General features: G+C 41.8%; 1 protein-coding gene across 1 annotated transcript in view; it reads left to right on the top strand.

Annotated features, from left to right (window-relative positions):
- The window catches only part of LOC134093466 (mucin-2-like), a 36,682-nt gene extending 22,362 nt beyond the window's left edge, over positions 1-14,320 (top strand). Inside the window, exons 29-47 of the mRNA XM_062546518.1 lie at positions 810-907; positions 3,444-3,625; positions 4,762-4,936; positions 5,259-5,506; positions 6,101-6,284; positions 6,726-6,936; positions 7,394-7,569; positions 7,911-7,980; positions 8,200-8,300; positions 8,390-8,421; positions 9,025-9,202; positions 9,398-9,499; positions 9,609-9,649; positions 10,180-10,305; positions 10,528-10,632; positions 12,046-12,174; positions 12,692-12,731; positions 12,927-13,050; positions 13,733-14,320. Of these exons, the coding sequence (XP_062402502.1) occupies positions 810-907; positions 3,444-3,625; positions 4,762-4,936; positions 5,259-5,506; positions 6,101-6,284; positions 6,726-6,936; positions 7,394-7,569; positions 7,911-7,980; positions 8,200-8,300; positions 8,390-8,421; positions 9,025-9,202; positions 9,398-9,499; positions 9,609-9,649; positions 10,180-10,305; positions 10,528-10,632; positions 12,046-12,174; positions 12,692-12,731; positions 12,927-13,050; positions 13,733-14,012 (2,602 nt within the window). The 3' untranslated portion in view covers positions 14,013-14,320. The remainder of the gene's footprint in view (positions 1-809; positions 908-3,443; positions 3,626-4,761; positions 4,937-5,258; positions 5,507-6,100; positions 6,285-6,725; positions 6,937-7,393; positions 7,570-7,910; positions 7,981-8,199; positions 8,301-8,389; positions 8,422-9,024; positions 9,203-9,397; positions 9,500-9,608; positions 9,650-10,179; positions 10,306-10,527; positions 10,633-12,045; positions 12,175-12,691; positions 12,732-12,926; positions 13,051-13,732) is intronic.
- Positions 14,321-19,154: the final 4,834 nt, after the last annotated feature.

Genomic DNA, 19,154 nt, shown 5'->3' with positions numbered 1-19,154 from the left:
ATCAACAACAACAACAGGACCTCCACCATCAACTACAACAGGACCCCCACCATCAACTACAACAACAGGACCCCCACCATCAACTACAACAGGACCCCCACCATCAACCACAACAACAGAGCAAACTACCACAACCCCTGAAACACCTTCTCCACCTACTTTAACCACAACAACATCATCTACATCCACAGTAGTAACTCCAGAATCCTCAACTACAACAAGGCAAACCACTACAACCCCTAAAACACCTTCTCCACCTACACCAACTACAACAACAGGACCCCCACCATCAACCACAACAACAGGACTTCCACCATCAACTACAACAGGACCCCCACCATCAACCACAACAACAGGGCAAACTACTACAACCCCTGAAACACCTTCTCCACCTACACCAACCACAACAACAGGACCCCCACCATCAACTACAACAACAGGACCCCCACCATCAACCACAACAACAGGGCAATCTACTACAACCCCTGAAACACCTTCTCCACCTACTTCAACCACAACATCATCTACATCCCCAGTAGTAACTCCAGAATCCTCAACTACAACAAGGCAAACCACTACAACCCCTAAAACACCTTCTCCACCTACACCAACTACAACAACAGGACCCCCACCATCAACCACAACAACAGGGCAAACTACTGCAACCCCTGAAACACCTTCTCCACCTACTCCAACCACAACAACATCATCTACGTCCCCAGTAGTAACTCCAGAATCCTCAACTACAACAAGGCAATCCACTACAACCCCTAAAACACCTTCTCCACCTACACCAACTACAACAACAGGACCCCCACCATCAACCACAACAACAGGACCTCCACCATCAACTACAACAGGACCTCCACCATCAACCACAACAATAGGGCAAACTACTACAACCCCTGTAAGACCTTCTCCACCTACATCAACCACAACAACAGGACCCCCACCATTAACTACAACAACAGGACCCCCACCATCAACCACAACACCAGGGCAAACTACAACAACCCCTGAAACACCTTCTCCACCTATTTCAACCACAACAACATCATCTACATCCCCAGTAGTAACTTCAGAATTCTCAACTACAACAAGGCAAACCACTACAACCCCTAAAACACCTTCTCCACCTACACCAACTACAACAACAGGACCCCCACCATCAACAACAACAACAGGACCCCCGCCATCAACCACAACAACAGGGCAAACTACTACAACCCCTGAAACACCTTCTCCACCTACACCAACTACAACAACAGGACCCCCACCATCAACCACAACAACAGGGCAAACTACTGCAACCCCTGAAACACCTTCTCCACCTACTCCAACCACAACAACATCATCTACATCCCCAGTAGTAACTCCAGAATCCTCAACTACAAGGCAAACCGCTACAACCCCTAAAACACCTTCTCCACCTACACCAACTACAACAACAGGACCCCCACCATCAACCACAACAACAGGACCTCCACCATCAACTACAACAGGACCCCCACCACCAACCACAACAACAGGGCAAACTACTACAACCCCTGTAAGACCTTCTCCACCTACATCAACCACAACAACAGGACCCCCACCATCATCTACAACAACAGGACCCCCACCATCAACCACAACATCAGGGCAAACTACTACAACCCCTGAAACACCTTCTCCACCTATTTCAACCACAACAACATCATCTACATCCCCAGTAGTAACTTCAGAATTCTCAACTACAACAAGGCAAACCACTACAACCCCTAAAACACCTTCTCCACCTACACCAACTACAACAACAGGACCCCCACCATCAACAACAACAACAGGACCTCCACCATCAACTACAACAGGACCCCCACCATCAACCACAACAACAGGGCAAACTACTACAACCCCTGAAACACCTTCTCCATCTACACCAACTACAACAACAGGACCCCCACCATCAACCACAACAACAGGGCAAACTACTGCAACCCCTGAAACACCTTCTCCACCTACTCCAACCACAACAACATCATATACATCCCCAGTAGTAACTCCAGAATTCTCAACTACAACAAGGCAAACCACTACAACCCCAAAAACACCTTCTCCACCTACACCAACTACAACAACAGGACCCCCACCATCATCAACAACAACAACAACAGGACCTCCACCATCAACTACAACAGGACCCCCACCATCAACCACAACAACAGGGCAAACTACTACAATCCCTGAAAGACCTTCTCCACCTACATCAACCACAACAACAGGACCCCCACCATCAACTACAACAACAGGACCCTCACCATCAACCACAACAACAGGGCAAGCTACTACAACCCCTGAAAGACCTTCTCCACCTACTTCAACCACAACAACATCATCTACATCCCCAGTAGTAACTCCAGAATTCTCAACTACAACAAGGCAAACCACTACAACCCCTAAAACACCTTCTCCACCTACACCAACTACAACAACAGGACCCCCACCATCATCAACAACAACAGGACCTCCACCATCAACTACAACAGGACCCCCACCATCAACCACAACAACAGGGCAAACTACTACAACCCCTAAAACACCTTCTCCACCTACGCCAACTACAACAACAGGACCGCCACCATCAACCACAACAACAGGGCAAACTACTACAACCCCTGTAAGACCTTCTCCACCTACATCAACCACAACAACAGGACCCCCACCATCAACTACAACAACAGGACCCCCACCATCAACCACAACACCAGGGCAAACCCCTGAGACATCTTCTCCACCTCCTTCAACCACAACAACAGGACCCCCATCATCAACCACAACAACAGGACCACCATCATCAACTACAACAACAGGACCGCCACCATCAACTACAACACCAGGACAAACCCCTGAGACATCTTATCCGCCTCCTTCAACCACAACAACAGGCCCCCCTGAACCAACAACTCCTTGTGTCTGTATAATAAATGGGATCCAGTACAAGCCTGGTAAGATGTGAACTACTCTTTTTGTATCTCCACTGTCTTGTATTACTACTGTACTCTTGTTGTATTGCCCCTTTTTTGTATTGCCACCATTTAAAAAGTGTCACAGATTCTGCTGGGAGAGAACATTACTGAAACTTAAAATTCAAGATTAATTAACATTATACATATTTAAAGAGAGTAAAAATCATGGGTTCTTCTTACAGCATCAAATAATAGATAAGAGTAATATATTATACATAAGTGCAGATGCTGTGAGTGTTGTGCTGATGTTGTGGCTGCTTTACATGAGTAAATTATAGTTTGTGTCAGTGTGTGGGCATTAAGGGGTGTATGTTGCCTGGTGAGGAAAGTTGTTACTAAGTATGCAGGAAGTGAAAATGTAAATGAAATGAAATTCAAATAACAAATAATATATTTTCTTTACAATAATACTACGCGTGTGCTTCATAATGTTTCTAGGTGATTACATCTATGATAAGCATCCCATTGGTTCAGGCATCTGCCTCACAATGATTTGCTCCGGCATTTGTGAGATTAAGAACAGCACTGGGCCGTGTGTGCCCGAACCTTCAACTACAACTCCAACTCCAACTGTCCGTCCCACACCCCCTGTACCAGAGTGCCCTGAGTGGGACAAAGTGGTGAGTAACTTTCTCTATGATTCTCTAACGCAGCGTACATACACACAGCCAGTAATTTGCTCTTCACCTGCCACTGGCATGGGTGTCACTAGAGACCTTTCACTGGGGCACATATCCCAGCATTGAGCTGCTGTGCCCCAGTAGATATGTAAGAACTACCAAACCACCACAATTAAGTTTATCATCATCTTACTATAGAAATGTTTAAGTAACGTGGCATAGTCTTCCTAAGTGCCATATTATTTGTACCTGTATTTTGCTTTTTTTGATGGGAGATGGTGCTTATGTGCCATGTGAGACAGATTTTAGGATCACTGGACAGAGCTAAACAGTGACAGCCCACTCCAGGTCCAGATGGGAAAATCCCATTCCTTTTCTCCAATGAGCATTTTATTGCAAGCCATGATATAACCATAGATGTAAAAGATAGACGTAAAGGTCCTATAAGACAGTGATGTCATGAGCTTTTTTAGGCTAAAACATTTTTTGCACAGCAAACATCTCCTCACTATCCTCTAGCTGCCTGTCCCCTGAACACACTGTGCGGTCGGTCGCTGTAGGCAGCCCTGGCTCTGCAAACGGGAACAAGAACAAACTGGTGCAACCACGATACATAACAAATAGTGTTCCAGGCAACGACCGACGAGATGTGTGCTTCAGTTTCAGAGTTTCAATTGCACGGGAGGGAGAGGGAGGGAGTAGCGAGCTACAGTAGCTCTCTGTTTTGTAAACGCCAACAGATGTGACATTGTCCAACATCGCTTAGAGCACCTTTAAAACTAGCTATGTGATGATGAAGTGATTGTAAAGCACTGCATTACCCCAAATGCTAGAGTTTTAATTTGCAATGTCTCATCCCTTTGGTGAACTCCATCTGAGCAAGCACACTTTACAGTTCTTTGAGGAGAAGCAATCTAGTCATATGGTTAACTTTTACTGTATTGAATATGTGTTCCACGTTTCAATTAAATTAAAAACTATAATTATTATTCTTGTCATCCCTCGTAATTAGTAGTTTATAAGTGAGAAAAGAAAAAACTCAGTTTTCAGTAATCACTTCAGTAATTATACTGAGGAAAGATGTAATGTAGGTGTATTGTAAACAGTAATATTTCTCTCTTTGATTTTTTTTTTAGCAAAATGAGACATTTTGGATCTGCGAATGTGTACTGGCACGCTGCATTGAGGATAACATCATTGAGATTATCCCCTATGAGTGCCCACCGCTTGAGACCATCACCTGTGCTAATGGGAAAGAGCCAGTGCTGGTTTGGGATGAGAAAATATGCTGCCAGAAATACGCCTGTGACTGTATGTGCCTTGACTTGATTTCTAAAATATCTAAAATATCCTGACTGAAAGGTTTTATGTCCTATCACTCTTTTAACTGAAAAATCTGAACTGATAAGTTTCACTTATGGTGAAGGTAAACAGATCTCTGTTAATGTTTTTTTTTTTAACAAATATCATATATATAAATGGCAGAAATGTGTTTACGCTGTCCATTGTGACTGCTACTTTAATCTAAACCTCAGTTAATTTGCTTCAATTAACTTGAATTAACTTGAATGATCTATTTGAATATACCATATACAGTATTTGATACTAAATATAACACATTATATTTTCGCAGGTTACTGTGAAGGATGGGGAGATCCTCACTATGTTACATTTGATGGGCTTTCCTACAGCCACCAAGGAAACTGCACCTATGTTTTGATGGAGGAAATCCACCCAGTGTTCGATTTCAAAATATACGTTGACAATGTCAAGTGTGACCCTACTGAAGATGTTTCCTGTCCACGCTCAATCATAATCTCGCACAAGTCAGATGTTATCACACTCAAGAACAACAACCTAATGGGCCCTGCCAAATTGGAGGTAGGTTGGGCTACTTTATTTAGGCAGTGTTCAGTGGTAGGACTAGCAACATCTTATGGACGGATTGCTGGCAAATCAGCTGACTCATAGACAGCAAAGAATTGCATGGAGCAGGCAGCCACCTTACATTTGTCTTAACAAAACAATTGCCTGTTGTATATGTTTACAACTAAGATCAGTAACACTTTATACAAAGGGGTCTACATAAGGGTGACATGTAACCGTCATAAGAATGACATGACACTTCTCATGCTCATTAATGACACATTATCACATTATTGTTGTTTATGACTGTTGTCTTCATGTGTCATTCGGTTTTTGGAATGTTTTTGACAGTTTAGTTTTGTTTTTTGACATTCCAAAAACCGAATGACACATGATGACAACAGTCATAAACATCAATAATGTGTCATTAAAGTGCATGACAAGTGTCATGTCATTATTATGACGGTTACACGTCACCCATATAGTCCCACATGGGGGTCCTTACTACCATGAACAAAATGTCACTACTGAACCAAGTATAAGTGAACCCGTTTGAAATCTTCACGAGGAATAATCAAGGTTTTTCTCTGCTTTCTTTTTACTTTTCAGGCACTGAAAGATGGCGCTTCACTGAAGCTCCCTTATTCAAGGAACGGTATCAGGGTGTCAAACTCTGGTCTCAAAATGATCTATGAGATCCCCATGTTGGAAGTAGCAGTGACCTTTGGAATAGTTGGCTTCTCAGTTAGCCTTCCTTACAAGCGCTTCGGCAATAATACGCAGGGACACTGTGGTGAGACATTCTAACTCTCCTCTGTACCACTTAAGGGCTGGTAGCATTTAACGTTTTCAAAGTAAGTCATTGGGCCCTAATTGTTTGACAGGTAACAAGCAAGTAATGGGCAATGCACAAAGTCCATTGCGTATTACTAAAACTAGAATATGGTGTCTGGGAGTATTGCGCAAACTCACCTAGTGTGCTGCTCAGGAGCATGCTCATGGTCTAAACAACATTTGCTTGTTGTTCGTTGGTTGTTTTCTCATTGTCAATTATCCGTCAATGATTTGTGTCTATATAAATTCAAGTGACAGGACAATTTCTCTGAAATATACTAAAATGCAACATGTAACCAAACATGACATATTATTTAATACGCGGAAAAATGTGTATGTAAAAAAGTGTAGACAAATATTGCTAAACATATATAATCTGGTGTGTATGTGTGTGTGTCAGGAACCTGCAACAACAACCCACATGACGACTGCAGGCTGCCTGACGGCCGGCTCATTGAGAACTGTGCTATAATGGCTGACTTCTGGCCTGCCCAAGACGTCTACAGACCTGACTGCCCCGTGCCCGATGTGGTGCCAACCGGAGCGCCAATCCCATTGCCGACTCACAGACCTTGTAACGAACACGTCGTGTGTGATCTCATCAAGAGCGAGTAAGTCAGAGACAACAGGAGCTTTTTATGTCAAGTAGTGGTCCAGGATAGACCAGAGAAGATCAGCTCAATACAGTTACTGTACGATTTCAATTGTTGTGTTAATCTAATCCCAGGACCGTCTGTTTTTAAAATATACAGCGGGGAGAATAAGTATTTGAATCCATGCTAAAGTTGACTAAAAAGAGGAATATAAAAACATATTTTGGAAATTGATCTTATTAAAAAAAATGAGTAAAATCCAACCTTTACGGACACCAATTTTCTTTGTGAATTAAGAATGTATCGTAAATAAATTATCATCATCGTTAATGGAATAGATTCTTTTTCCATTCATTTCCATTCTTTTTCTTTTTCTTTTTCTTTGGAGTTACTTCTTGGATATGTTATCAGATGCCAGCATTGCATGTCCTGAGGTTGTGTCTGAGGCCTTTTGTATTGCTGTTGTTTCCTGCAGTTTGTTTGCCGCGTGTCACCCCCACATCTCTCCCGACCGCTTCTTCGACGGCTGTGTGTTTGACAGCTGTCACATGGAAAATAAGGTTGTGGAGTGTACCAGTCTGCAGGTCTATGCCGAGGCCTGTGCCCAGATTGGCGTGTGTGTTCACTGGAGGAACCACACCACCCTGTGCCGTAAGCTGCAGTCTCTATTCCCAAACAACACTGCTGATATATCTCACACGTTATGCAGACTACTACTCTTGTTGAAATGTGTCTTTTTAAATGGTTTGGGTAAATAGTTCCAAAATAGCACATGGACTGCATTTGTTTCACATTTTTCTACAAAGCACTTTACAGATTATATCACTGTTTGCCCATCCACATACACGGTGAAAATAACACTATTGACATTTAACACTACACATAACAATGACTGTCTTTACGGGATTAATTGTCATCACTCAAAATTATCTAACTGGATCATATAACATTGGATTTCATTGAAATAAATCTTCTTACTGTTACCTGTGTAGCCAGCAACTGCGACGATGACAAAGTCTACAAGCCTTGCGGTCCTGCAGAACAGCCAACATGTGATAGCGAGTAAGTGCTATCCCCTAATCTGTGCATATGTGCTAACATCCTCTCTCATAAAACGTCCCATAAAGCTTCTTTCCCCTTTTCTCTCTATAACCCAAGCTGGTTTTCCATCCAACTTACTGACACTGACTCAAGACATTTCAGAGTTTTCGTCTTGCCACTTTGACATACCCTACCATATGTTTAAGCATCAATACATTTGGATGTGTTTGAATCACACAGCCCCAGTGAACCAGGCATGAACATAGTAATAGAAGGCTGCTTTTGTCCTGAGGGCACCAAACTCTTCAGCAAAGAATCCAGGGTCTGTGTGGACAGATGTGGTGCGTATTTGATATGATATGATATGATATGATATGATATTTTTGGCAAAATGATTCTGTATGTTGATTAATGTGTTTTATTTATATAGGATGTTTGGATGCTGATGGCGTTGCGCGAGAGGTGAGTATGACTCATAGTAGTACATACATTTATATACACACTTTCATACACACATAAAGGACAAATCACATGAGACATCCAATGTACATACACAGGGCATTTCAACAAAGCAAACAGGACAAGAAATAGCTTGAGATCATCAAACAGGAAAATACACAACACAATAGCTACAGTATGAATCATACAGACACTATGACACATAGACATTCAAGAGAGATAGCAGTGTGTGAGGATGATCAGAGCAGCAGTCCTTTATCCTCACAATAGGAACCAGGCTGGTATAGTGAGCAACCAGCATAGTGAGTCATCTGCTTTATATTGTAGCAATGTACAGTACAATAATATGATGTCTGTATGTTGTGTTAAAATGGCCAGCATGTAACTTTACCTCATGTTTTTGACTTCACCATTAAGTTACATTAACAATAATATTAACAGAGAGTATGTGCATGTGGTTATGTGTGTGTGTGTGTGTGTGTGTGTGTGTGTGTGCGTGTGCGTGTGCGTGTGCGTGTGCGTGTGCGTGTGCGTGTGCGTGTGCGTGTGCGTGTGCGTGTGCGTGTGCATGTGCGCGTGTGCGCGTGTGATTGTGTGTCTTGACAGTTCAACGAGAGGTTTGAGTACAAGTGTCAGGACTGTGTGTGTGAGGAGGACACTCGTGCAGTCACCTGTAAGCCCAAGCAGTGCCCACCACCCAGCGTCATCTCCTGCACACAGCCAGGCTTCGCCCTGGTCAACTCCACTGACCCCGCCAACCCCTGCTGCCAACAGCTGTCCTGCCGTAAGTGTCTCCCCTCTTCGTGCGACAAGCGGAGATCCCCAACGAGATCCTTGAAAAAGTTTATGAATTTGAGAAAGGGCCTTGAAAGTTCTTGGAAATCAACATTTATAGATAACAATGATTGACATTGTTTCTGTACATTGCCATTGTTGGACTACCTTGTTTTATTTCCTGTCTTCGTTTTGTGTTTTTCAGGATGCGACAGCTCTCTGTGTCCCACCCCTAATAAGTGTCCATTGGGCTATGAGTCAGAGATAACGTTGACAGAGGGAGGATGCTGCCAGGACATTACCTGTGGTACAGTATACATATAAAACTCCCTATTCTCCATCTCACTCTTTTCCATAGACGTATAGCTCATTACACTTTCTGTGCCTGTAACTGCGCTTGCTTGTATTGTCCCCAGAGCCCAAGAGTGTCTGCATACATAAAGGGGCAGAATATAAGGTAATTGCACTTAGCCATCACCCTCGTTGTGTGTGTACATGTAAGTTATTTAATTACTGTCAAAGGTAAACAAAAAAGTAGTAATTGAATTTACAGCCTATGTAGAGCAATTTATAGAAGTTATAAGGAGCTGTGTTTATTTAGCAAGCTGACTGGCAGCATTACAAAAACCTACCACTGCCACAGAGCTTGCTAACATGCTAACTGGTGTCTTTTTGGTGATATAGTTGACAATGATTTCTATGGGGTGTTCCAGCCTATAATACAGACTAATAGTGCATATCCTGTATGGCTAGTGGGAATAGAAAGTGTTGATCTGTCCTGCACATAACCGTGTACCATAAAAAGAACAAAAGCGGCACATACGGCAGTTGCCCTACAGTTGCCCTGACTTTAAGAGGTAAGGGGTAATGTGCAAAGCATTAACTTCAGCTTGAAATGAGTTCATACTAGCTGAGTGAACTGCTGCATTTGTTAACATAAACAATTCCTTGATGTAACATTTGTCTGGTGTTTTTCTTGATCCTCAGCCAGGAGACAGTGTGCCAGTAGTAGATTGTCAAGAATGCAGATGTACTACACTGAAAGATCCCAATTACAAACCATTTTTACAAGTCAACTGCAAAATGGTTGAGTGTAACGAAGACTGTGAACATGTAAGAATATTAATACGTCATTAATACTATTGTTTCATTTAACTTGTGTATGTCTAACATTACAAGTGAGTTATAGTCATATTTTTTCCATACACAAAATGAAAACCATACGTACACAATGTTGTGTGTTATTTATTCTTTATGTCTGTCTTTAACGGTTTCTTGCTCTCTTTCTCTCTCTCTCATTCTTCTGTTGTCTCTCTATCTCTCTCCCTCTGATAGGGCTATACTTACCATCAAGACTATTACGACTACGAAGCATGTTGTGGGGAGTGCATCCAGACTCATTGCTCTTTTAACGCCAGTGGAACTGCGCATCTGCTGGAGGTAGCATAATACGGGTTCCTTTTTTTAAATATACACAGGAAAAAAGTGTGACATTTCTTGTGTTATTGGTAGGGGGTGTCCCACAGCGGCTGACCAACAATCAAGCCTATGTAACATTACACAACATGACACAGGGTACAACAGCAGTTCACACTTGGTCAGTCAAAAATGTGTCACATGTAGTATCCGGGATCTACAAAGGTCCTCCTTACCCAGCCAAGTATCAAACACTATCGCCAACAAAGCAGCCTGCTACCAGAATGCTTATGCTCCATTGATGCGGGTTCTAGGCGAAGCCAGTGTGCGAGAGACCTGAGAACACACACAAGTAAGCTTCAGCTGTAAACTGAAATGTGCACGTGGCCCTATCACCAATCTCAGCTCTGGCTATTTGTCTCCTGGTAGACATCCACACTGTGCACACCAAGACCTACTAACCCAGTACACTAGCATGCAATTGATACTCTACAGTAGTTCCTTAATGGACTTCTCTATCAAACACAGTTGAACATCGCTTCCCAACCTTGGGGTCGGGATCCCATGTGGAGTCGTCTGAAATCTAAATGGAGTCAGCTGAGATAAACTTACAACTGATTAGTTAATTACATGACATTATACATTAACTAAATAAAAAAAAATACTAAAATGATATCCAAGTTAGTAACAGATCCTTCATTACAATCTAGCTAAGTAAAGATAAACGTAGACAGCCCGCATGAGATGTTTGACTGATGGAATTATGCTTGATCAGTGTTCAGTGTTCAGTGTTGCTTCTGGATGTTACAGCAGAGAGGAGTTGCACTCTCTCTCTTGCTACACGTGAATGATTGGGGTCAGCAACATTTTGTGACATCAAAATGGGTTCACTTGCCATGAAAGGTTGGGAACCCCTGCCGTAAGAGAAGTCCATTATCATCATTAAAGTACAGTAGAGGGTCTTGTTTGATATTCAATCATTCCATAACTGTTGAATACGTTAAAAGCACTAGAGGTGTGTGTTTGCTGATAAGAGATCTGTAGCAAGTCCGTAGTTTATGTTTATGATATGTTCAGGTGTGGGAAAATTCACACAAACACCCACACCCACATTCACACACACCCCCACACACACACACACACACACATAGACACACCCACACACACAGAGAGACACACCCACACACACACACAGCCACACTGAGTGCTTTGGGTTGTACTCTCTGCATATAAAAGCGCTATATAGATAAAAGTGACTTGACATCAGTAAATCAGTCCCCTTTTCTACACCTGAACTGTGTGCCTTTGTCCTGTGTCTCTATGTGAGCGCTGGACTAACAGTATCCTACCTGTACCTGTACTGCAGCTTGATTGGTTTAAATTGCTTTGGATAAAAGCATCAGCTCAATGACTGATTGTAAATGTGTGTGTTCGCAGCCTGGCAGTACCTGGCCATCTCCTGACAACAAATGTGTGACCTACCACTGCTCTAACACGGGAGGCAAATTTATAGTCACCAAGTCAGAAATCCAGTGTCCCCCATTCAAGGAGAGCAACTGCCAGCCAGTGAGTATTTAACACAGTATGACAGGCCTGAGTTACAGGGCCAGACAGACAAGAGAGACACACACACACATGTACACAAAAGAAACAGACATATACGCACACAGACACATGTACACAATTTACTTTCCACTAAATGAAACCTGAAATATTGATAAATAGAATAGAATAGAATATATACTTTTTTGATCCCGTGAGGGAAATTCGTTTCTCTGCATTTAACCCAATTTAACCGAATTAGTGATCACACACAGTGAGGGGAATCACACACTAACGCAGAGCAGTGAGCTGCCTGCCCAACCAGCGGCGCTTGGGGAGCAGTGAGGGGTTAGGTGCCTTGCTCAAGGGCACTTCAGCCGTGGTGGACTGGTCGGGGATCAGCAACCCTCCGGTTACAAGCCTGAAGCCCTAACCAGTACACCACGGCTGATTATAAAGGTAGAGCACAGATTTTGTATACGCTTGTAGATTGCCATGTATCTTACTACATCATATAATGTTTTTCTTCTTTTTTTCTTAGGGAACCATTCAGACTCTCTCCAATGGTTGCTGCCAAGTTTGTAAGTATGATTGATGATTGATCTTAAAATGATATATGATTAAAAAATGACAACAACTGGCAGTGTGTTTTTCTCTGAAAGTGCATAGTCATGTAAACTGTACAAACCGCAAACTGTGCAAACTGTATGCGCCGGGTGAGTGCTGTGTGTCTAATGCAAATATCTGGTCTGTAAACAAACATTGTGTACCCACAGGCGAGCCTAAGGATACAGGCTGCCAGGTGGAGACAGTGCCGAAGACAATCTCCTACAAAGGCTGCCAGTCTCAGGACGAGGTGGACATGGCCTACTGCGAGGGGTCCTGTAACGCTTTCAGCAAGTGAGTTTTACATATGTGGGTGTGGGTCATACCCACATACACACTCACACACATAGTGAGTTTTACATATACGGGTGTGTGGGCGTGATGACCACTTGAATGTGGATGTGTAAATCATACATAATAAAACATACACACACATACTGTACACAGCTAAAGCATATTGTACTGTACATCTACATGTACACAACACACACACACACACACACACACACACAATCAGTCTTCCACCTCCTCCTCTCAAAGATGTCAGATGCAAACACCTACAGTATTATGAATACGTCTAAACGGTCTTCCACCTCCTCCTTTATAGAGGTCACACACAGTGAGAGATAGAGCTGGGCGATATGCCAGTCCTCCCGGTGTACTGGTGTAGAATTTTCACACACTGCTATATCTTTAGGATTTAACGTCAGATATTTGAGCAGATGCATTTACCCAAAATGTCACAAACTTGCAATCGAAGTCAGGCTGACTGCTTATCAGACGATGATGCTAACAGTGCGTCTCCATGCCTACCACTGTCACAAGTGTGTGTGTGTGTGTATGTTGTGTGTTGTGTGTGTTGTGCGTTGTGTGTGTGTGTGTGTGTGTGTGTGTGTGTGTGTGTGTGTGTTTCTTGGTCCAGTTGATCAGGAGTTCACTGCCCTCCGTTCTCTCCCTCCTCTCTCCCGCCCCACAGGTACTCTGAGCTGGAGGCCTCGATGAAGCACACCTGCACGTGTTGCCGCGAGTCCAAGACCAGCAACCGTACTGTGACCCTCACCTGCCTGGACGGCACCCAGATGCCCTACACCTACACGCACGTGGAGCAGTGCGAGTGCAGCAACAAGCTGTGCGACGAGGGCAACACTTGGGCAACCCGTACCCGCGGCCCAGCGAGAACCACAGCAAGGCGGAGGATGAACACCGGGGTAGAGAGCCCCATAGTCAAGAGGAGCGTTTTGGACAGAGGGGGCTAGAGAGAGAGAGAGAGAGAGACAAGAGAGAAAGAGAGATGAAAGAAAGAGAGATGAGAGAGAGGGAGAGGAGAGAGAGAAGAGAGCAAGAGAGAGAAAGAGAGATGAGAGAGAGACAGAGATGAGAGATACGCTTGCACAATCCTGACCTTGCTCCGGCATCTTTGTTGATGTTCGGTCAAGAAACGGACAGAAACTGAAACTTCTCTTGAAAGGGCTTTGCTAGTTTGTCATATGTACTAATATATATATGTGTGTGTGTCTAAATGTCTTAGTAATATGCTTATATTCTGCTCATTAATTAAACTGCAATTTAAAAAAATATATATGTCTGTGTGTGTACTTTTATTGTTGTTGTACAATTTGAAATTGAAGTGGACAAATTTCAATGAACAGGCCTTTAAAATGAACAGGATGTTCTCTGCACACGCTATAGAGTGAGATTCTATGAAGCATGTAATTAGATGTGAGGGTTAGGATTTTGGGAGCATCCCTGACAGGCACTAGGTTTTTAAAGACAATGATAATCCCATGGCAACAAAAATGACCTAGTTTAATATTACTTTTTGCCCATCGGTTCATTGAAATAAGGACATTTTCATAAGACACAACTTGAATGAAAAAAGATGGTTCCTCCTCAGTGTCCTCTCAAACTTACGTGTTCATGTCAATTCAGTTAAACTCAAAATGTATTTACCTGGCACCATGGCAAATGAATATGTCCCTAGGCACTGTGCAGAACCCGCCTCTTGAGTAATGAGTGACGCGAAGATCCCACATCCTATCTGTAACTACACCCTCAGTTTAAACAGCCAAAGCAAACTGTGGCTGTCTTTAAGAGTACCAAGAGGTTCTCTCAGCCTCATCTTACCACACGTCTCCTGACACCGTGGGCACAGGAAATATGCCGCTCTACTGGGTGCTACAACTGACTGTGGCCTTGGCATTCCTGGCACAGTCGTCTGCATCTATAGCAGGTCTGCTGTTGGGATTTTATCAATTTATCTTTTAATTGATTTGTCATCAATAGAATGTATATTGTTTGTATTTCTTATTGATTGATTGATTTATTAATTGATTGATTAATTAATTAATCAAATGTTTGTTAGCAGTAAGATATCAGTGCAGTCAATTATGCAGACCTGAAAATGTCTGTGCTTTAGCTACCTTACATACAATTTAGTGCTTTGAAAATAACTGAAAATCGTAACCCTAAATATTTATGCTCATCGTATGTGGAGAACTCAAATATTGGCATAACATAAATACAAGCTCAAACTGGTGGATAAGCTAGTTTGTGATTGGACCCAGCAGACGTAGACATGAAGCAGGAGAGATAGATGTGCAGGTTTCCAGCCTGAGCTGCCAGGCTAAATCCAAATTGCCAGCAGATCAGGCAAGGTTTACCCAGCCTAAGAGTAGTGTACTTTTGATACCAAATGGGTACAACAAGTGTACAATACGCTCAAGGTTTTTCTCCAAATCTAGGGCCTTATAGAAAATCAAGGCGCATGTTGACTTTTAATTATTCAGCCATACTGAGAACATGGTTTAATCCTACAAAGTTTGGTTGGCTATGAATAATACTTTTCATGATATTAATACCCAAACATTGTGTCCCAGGTAATGTTTTTCAGGTTTTATAGCTTAAGCAATATCAAGGGCTAAAAAAATATGAAGAGATACTGTAGTATTTGAACAGAAATATTTTACAGCGCTTGGTTTCGGGAGTCCATTCCTGATCAACAAGATTTGAACAAACCTGAGATGGTGCAGCAACAACCTTATTTGTTTAGTGCCTAATGACGCATGTTCTTCGGTCGAATGCAATTAAAAAAACTGAATGAAATAAAACAATGGCATGGATGAAATTAGGATTGCTATGGACTTAACTTTAATAAAGTGTCATCTTAAAGGTACATAAAGTACGTTTTCTGGTTTAACACACAGGCGTGACTCCTGTTCACAATGGCCAAGTGTGCAGCACTTGGGGTAACTTCCACTTCAAGACCTTTGATGGAGATTTCTTCCAGCTGCCTTTCATCTGTAATTACAAGCTATTGTATCTATGTGAGGACTCCAGCGACCTCAACATCCAGTTCAGGAGGGTCTTGCAGAATGACCAGCCCAAAATCACAGCCCTCACCATGACACTGCAGGGAGACACTATACAACTCTCCACTGACACAGTCATCGTAAATAATGAGAGGTGAGTAGCCTATATAATGATATGATGTATAACGTGATGAATTATACAGTATATGACATGATATTAATGGAGTGAGAAGTCCACAGATATTAGAATATAGGAAATTGTATGATATATATTACACCATATTACACTGGTGGTGTTTGCTATCAATATGATGTGAGGTGATATTTCAGTGTCACTGTGTCATAGTATTCTCTTAGAGTGCCAGGGGAGTGTGTTTAATTGCTAAGGGCATAACTACATGTATCAGGTCCCTTTCCACAGTCATATTTAATCAGGCTCCATGCAGTCTGCATTCACAATCTAGGTGCTTGATTGTATACTGTGCAAAGGGACCAGATGAAACAGATGAATACAATGTAAAACCTCTTTCATTATTCCTCTTTCATAATCTCAGCATTTTAAAATGGAACAAATATTTCTTCATAGGGTCAATCTACCTTTCTCTGCCTATGGACTCCGTATTATAAAGACAGAGAACTTCTACCTGAAGGTCACAGGCACATTTGGAGTGGTTCTCACCTGGAAGAAAGATGACTCTCTCACGGTAAGATCCCCCCCAAAAAAATATTTCTCTTTTCTCTCACTTGGCCAAATCTAGCTGTGGGTGATAGTAATAGCACTGAAGTGTGTTTACCAGTGGTAGAATGCCATGGCATGAACAATAGATGTTCACTTACCTTTATACTTCCTTCCAAACGTAACTACTTGTAACACATTTTAATGGATACAATGGCCTTTAGGGCCTCCGCCGTCTATTTCAACGCAGCGCTGCGTCTTAGCAAATTTGAGTTTGCTCTGCGGGTCCGTCTGTATAGGATCCCATTGATGACGTTTCTGAATTTCAAAACCCCTGGAATTAATTTGCCTGGGTACACATACTGCCTTGCGTGCGATTTCATTCACGCTGCTAGACAGCCTGAAAACCATGGACCCAGAGAGGTAGAGAAAACAGAGTGGCAACACTCCCATAAGACATACTTAATAAATTCTACTAATTAGTAGGCTAATTTGACACTAACTCGTTTGTGAAGGCTTTAAGGCATTGTGTCCATACGTTCTCACAGTTATTTTGTTTTACCAGCTCTATTCAAATATAGCTTATGGCAGTATGGCTAGTCCACAAACTCTACAATGTCTTATTGTTTGTATCTTCAGCTGCTCACGGTTCCTCTCCATCTTCAGCTAACGCCATATGTAGTAAAATAAACTCAGGTCTGCGGCTTTTAGGCTTTAGGCTTCAGTTTCCATTATTACTTGACATCAGCCCCCCATAAAGAAGTAGGCCTAGGTAAACAAAATGCTTTGCGTTAATATTTGGTAATGTTCAACTGTTAATAAGACGTTAATTTTCATAGCCTTAGATTTCCTATTTAAGATGTTGTGTCATCTGTTCCAACCACAGAGTAACAGAGGCCTGGTATGCTAACAGAATTCAAACTAGAAATGCAATTCCAAGGAATTACCAGTGCATGAAAATGCAAAAAAAAATATAGATAGATAATGTAGATATGGCTACTAAGGTATAGCTAGGGTAAACATGGTGGTTGCATAGTTTAAAGAGAGTTGATAGTGTTTAGGTAGACATTTTAAAGCTTAAACATTCCTGTTCTAACTTAACTAATGATTTCTAAAAGGTATTCTAAAATGTTAACTATGCTAACAATGATAACCAGGTTGATTGGTTTACTTGGCTAATGATTTCTAGCAGTAATGCTAAAAATGTTAACTATGCTAACAATGCTAACTATGCTAACAATGCTAACCACGTTGATTAGCTAACTTAGCTAATCATTTTTAGCAGTTATGCTAAAAATGCTAACAATGCTAACAATGTTAACTATGCTAACAATGCTAACCAGGTTGATTAGCTAACTTAGCTAATCATTTTTAGCAGTTATGTTAAAAATGCTAACTATGCTAACAATGTTAACTATGCTAACCATGCTAACTAGCTAACTTGGTACTGAGGACTTTTATTTTGAAACATTTGTTGATGGGGTATCCATGGCTGCCACTATCAGGAATAAAGAAGTTACTGTAGTAAAATCATGTTGGTTGCTATGGAAACGGTCATAAACGCTTAATTTTGATGGTTGCTATGTTGGTTGCTAGGTGCATGGAGGTCTCATGTAGTTGACTGGAGGCATAGTTGATGATAACTGACAGTTGGAATGGTTGAACAGTTAAATAGTTGAGTAGTTTCAATGGTTAAATGATTTAATAGTGTATTATTGCAGTGAGGACTTTTATTTTGAAACAGTTGTGGAAAGAGGAAACAGTTAACAGGATATGTAGTCTTCACAGAGAGATTGTATGCTTAAAGCCTGAGAGAGAGAGGGCTGCTGCAGGTGGGGCTGGCCACCTGGCATAAGATTCTAATTGCTTAATGATCCGATTGTGATGTCATAGAGGCCAATGTTAAGTCTATGGGGAAATTTGTAATAGTTTTTAATTTATAGTTTAAAAAGTATAAAAGTTACAAAGTTGAAAAATACTTAGCAGCCTTCCCCTATTTAAGACCTACGTTGCGACGTTTGAATGAAGTTTCTAAGTTAAACGGTTCAAGCTGAATAGAAAAAATTAATTTGATCAGCGGAATAATAAGAAGAAGAAGCCTTGGAAGAACAGTACAGTGCATTTTCATGCACTGTAATTACCTTGAATTTGTCTTAAAACAAGGCTACTGAGGTAGGTTTAGCTCGTTAAAGGTAGGGCTTTATTACATGCGTCTTTTTAAAATAAATGATCATACTTTAAAAAAAAAAAGGTAAGGTGCAATTGGATGCACAATTAGACATCAGTAATGCGCAGTATCAAATATCAAGTAATGGAGGCCATCCCATGTTTAAAGCTAAGGTATTGTAGAGAAGCATCTAAGTAAATAAATGTGTGTGGTATGCCAATGCTTTGTGGTTGGTTTCTTTGACACA

This window comes from Sardina pilchardus, chromosome 10, assembly GCF_963854185.1.
Source record: "Sardina pilchardus chromosome 10, fSarPil1.1, whole genome shotgun sequence".
NCBI classification, from domain to species: Eukaryota; Metazoa; Chordata; class Actinopteri; order Clupeiformes; family Clupeidae; genus Sardina; species Sardina pilchardus.
This window is presented reverse-complemented; position numbering and strand designations above follow the sequence as displayed.